This window comes from Neolamprologus brichardi, chromosome 23 (assembly GCF_056152115.1).
Source record: "Neolamprologus brichardi isolate AB-2024 chromosome 23, ASM5615211v1, whole genome shotgun sequence".
Taxonomy (NCBI): Eukaryota; Metazoa; Chordata; class Actinopteri; order Cichliformes; family Cichlidae; genus Neolamprologus; species Neolamprologus brichardi.
Genome location: NC_142125.1, coordinates 40,276,441 through 40,280,315, shown reverse-complemented (window position 1 = coordinate 40,280,315; position 3,875 = coordinate 40,276,441). Strand labels below are relative to the sequence as shown.

Genomic DNA, 3,875 nt, shown 5'->3' with positions numbered 1-3,875 from the left:
GGCTAGTGATGTAGGTGTGGATGCAAAGGATTATTTGAGGTGGTGCTGATCAGAAGTATAAAAATCAAAGTGTCCAGATCCAAACACACTTTGTTCCTCTGTGACAAAAGTGAACTATAACTCACAGGATCAGCATCTGAACTGCACTAGAAGAGATCTCTGCTCATCTCCGTCTGCATTCCTCTTTTGGTAAGAACTTATTATGTAGAATTTAAAATGATTTTCCTTTTAAAGCTGGGCAGCAGGCTCACGTTGAACATCTCCAAAAACTGATAATTCTGCTGCTACACTAAACACTGGATTCGGTGAGCATACTAAACTTATGTAAGCTGTATGCTTGCACGGTGAGAGACCTGTTTTTGCTGATTTGTGTTCAAATACAAAAAGATCTTATTTAAACTGACTGTCAGATGTTGCCTATCCAGTTATATAATGAACCCACTATATACATTAACCACAGACCCTTCACGACATCTTCATCACCTGCTGTTCCAGACAACCAACTTGTACCTGAACCACTGCAGGTTAATCAGCCGACTGCTCATTAGTAAAGGAAAAAAAAAAGGTGAGTGTCTTAATTTGGAAAAGCTTGAAATAAAAAATCCTATAAATTACACATAAACAGATACAAATTGGAGGAAAATCCATTGTGTCTTGAGTTCTGTTTTATTTTTATTTTGCAGTGTGTCATTGTTACTACAGAGCACACTGAAACATATGACAGGAAAGAATAACTGAGTGCAGAAAGGCATTTATATTAAATAGGATTTAAACTTTGTTCTTAATGAACCAGATCTATTATGACCTGGACTTTTATCTATAAAATGGGCTTGTGAAACCCAGAGAAAAACTCTCTCAATATATCTGTAGATATAAATATATATTTATTCAAATCACATCAAGTAAAAAAAAAAAAAAAAAGACGACAAAAAGTACAAATTAAAACACAAAATTTTAAGGTAAAAACAAATATCTTGATGTCTTAATACGATGAATATAAAATATAAAGTAATACAACAAGGTTAAATATCTAAACATTTAAAGACAACTACTTCAGCTTTTCAAAGCTTCTTTTTCCAGTTGAAAATGACATCATCACGCCTGAATCTGCTTCCAGGAGTCTGTCCAGATCAGGCTTGTTTAGGAAATTTATAAAGCTTGATCGTTTTCAATCGTCCTAACAGTTGAAAAATAAACAGAGAACAAAATTATATATAAGATTATAAATAAATAAAAAAGAAAACTATAAATAAAACTACTTCTTTCATTTAAAGAAAAAGGTCTATCAGTCCTCTTGTCTTGTGTGTTTGCAGCTCACAAAGACGACTTACTGAGCTTCAGGATCCAAAAGGATGTATCTACCAAATTCTTAATAGAAAAAATGTCCATGTGTTTTCTTCTCCAGGAGACAATGAAGACACTGTTTGTCTGCATGATGCTCGTGCTGCTCTTTGCTACCGGATTTTCCAAAGTGAACAATTTTGAACCAAGCAAGAACCGACCTGAAGAAACACCTTATGAAAAGTTTAGAAGACAGCATGTAGATGCTAAGATGACTAAAAAGCAGTGTGACACAGAAATATCAAATAGGAATATCTACAAAATTGACAACAGTTGTAAGGAAACCAACACATTCATCCTCAGCATTCCAGCAAAGGTCAAATCCATTTGTAGAGGTGATGGGAGGTACGATGAAAATAGCGGCATGACGTATAGTACCGCAACGTTTCGCATAATTAAATGTAAGCTAAAGCATCAGGGAGCCAGGAAACCCAGGTGCCAGTATGAAGGCAGGCTTCTCACTAACAGGATCATTGTCGTGAAATGTGAAGGGCAGTTACCTGTGCACTTTGATCGGGACCTTCTGCCCTCTGAGAGCAACGATGGCGAGCAACTATGAGGAAAGAGTGGTGTGGCAGGGGGGCGTGGTCTGCGATGCTGCTGCAGGTGAGATGGATGTACCTGCGCTGCATTTGCTATCACGCCTCGCCAACTTAAAAGGCTTTGCGCTGTCTGAGTTGTTGGTGTTGTGGATGTGTTGGCTGGAAGCTAGGATGGGGCAGCCGTTCATGTGTATTCAGCAACCGTGTGCCTCAATAAAGCATAATGAAAAGCTTGAAAATGTCTCCGGGTTTGCCGTGGTTTATCACAAGTGGGGTTTTTTTCTGAATGCACTTTGAGGGAGAACTAATGTGAAATGTAGCTTCAAGACCACACGTCTGCGGGCTATATGGGTCGGGCTTTATTTGTTCCATTTTAACAGCAAATATACAGTTTTGAAAGAAAAAAAAACTACATGTGTCATAAATTCTACCTGAAAGTCACTGGAAAGATGTTTTTCACATACTTTGGTCTTATCTCCAGGTGCAAACATTTTGTTAAACATGTGATCAACTTTTATTTCCACACATATTGCAAAAACAATTAATGATCCTGAGACAGCACCAGAGCGTCTGCAGTGGGATTTTTCCTCAAACTGCTACATTAACCAGGGTTAATAATAATAATAATAATAATAATAAAACATGCTTAAGAAGTAAAAAAAATACTTTTACACAATTTAAATTGAATGCCATCCAGACTGAAACATTTAATTTACATTTGTTAAAAAAGGAGTGTGATAATGTTATCATTAAAAATATTAAAATGTAGAATAACCATCAATCTTGCACAAAATCCCCCCCAGAAAATCTGTTTCTCTGAACTGGACCTCATCAGTGTTTGTGGTCTCATGAGCTCTCCTGTGATTTTTAGTTTGCATACTTGGTTATTCAAATGAATGATTAATATATTCATATAAATCTACACAGATTTGTCCACACTGGATATGACAGTAAGAGTTAGTAAAGCTCTGTTAACGTGTCCCTCTACAGCCTGTTGTTTCTTAGTTTCACCAGTGAAACTGAATTAAAAACAAAACAGAGATGACATTCAGTCGCCTAGGCAACCACCAAGATCCCAGTGCCTACAGACATTCAGCTGAAGTCAAAACTGAAGCTAAGACTGTGCCAGAGAAAAAACCAAAGAAGAAGAAGAGGAACTGGCTGCTTCGGCTTTTCAGCTGTACCAGTCCACAGACAGACAGATTTAGACAATTGTGGAAAAAATAAAATTAATAAATAAAAAAATAAAAAAGAAATTATTTATTAATTTTATTAATAAAGAAAAAAATATTGGATCATTTCATATAGATTTCAAATAACATACCATTTGATGTCAACATGTTTTAGTTGCATTTGCAGTGCTCGTGCTGTTATATTCTTATGATTCTGTTCATTTTATGAGTGTATCCTTCAGCCTTGCTTCACATATTTACTGCTGCTTGATCAGCTTTAGTCCTGCTAGCATCAGCACAGCTAGAAACAGATCACACAGCAGAGAATCGGCCGTGCATCGTCCGATCTAAATGCACATGGAACCTAAAAATGAAAACATTGATAACTTAGCTGAACTTTACAGATCTGAAAGTTGACCAATGCATACATAGTGCTAAAAATCAGGTATCGTGAAAACACATTTTATATTATACTGAAGTCAATTTTTATCCAATTTTATAACTATATCATATAATAAAGTCTGTTTTGAAGTTTACTATGGTAACAATTAATCTTTTTAGGCTTTTCAGAAACACTGTAACTTCATAGGTATGAACCAACAAACCATTTTTCATCATGAAAATAAAAAATAAATCTAAAGGAGATAAACATCACAACTAGACAAACATGACTGTATGTTCAACCAAGCATTAAGTCCATTTTGAAACAAACAACGATGCACACTCAGCCAATCACATGGCAGCAACTCAATGCAGTGTAAAAGGTGAGATGTAAAATAAAACAATTAAAAATTTTAATTAATCTTAATCAATCTTAAAA

General features: G+C 35.5%; 1 protein-coding gene across 1 annotated transcript; it reads left to right on the top strand.

The window, feature by feature from the left end:
- Positions 1 to 1,435: 1,435 nt before the first annotated feature.
- On the top strand, positions 1,436 to 1,900 carry LOC148096401 (ribonuclease-like). Its single transcript, XM_087836558.1, has one exon. The coding sequence runs from the start codon at positions 1,436 to 1,438 to the stop codon at positions 1,898 to 1,900; it is 465 nt and encodes a 154-aa protein (XP_087692684.1).
- Positions 1,901 to 3,875: the final 1,975 nt, after the last annotated feature.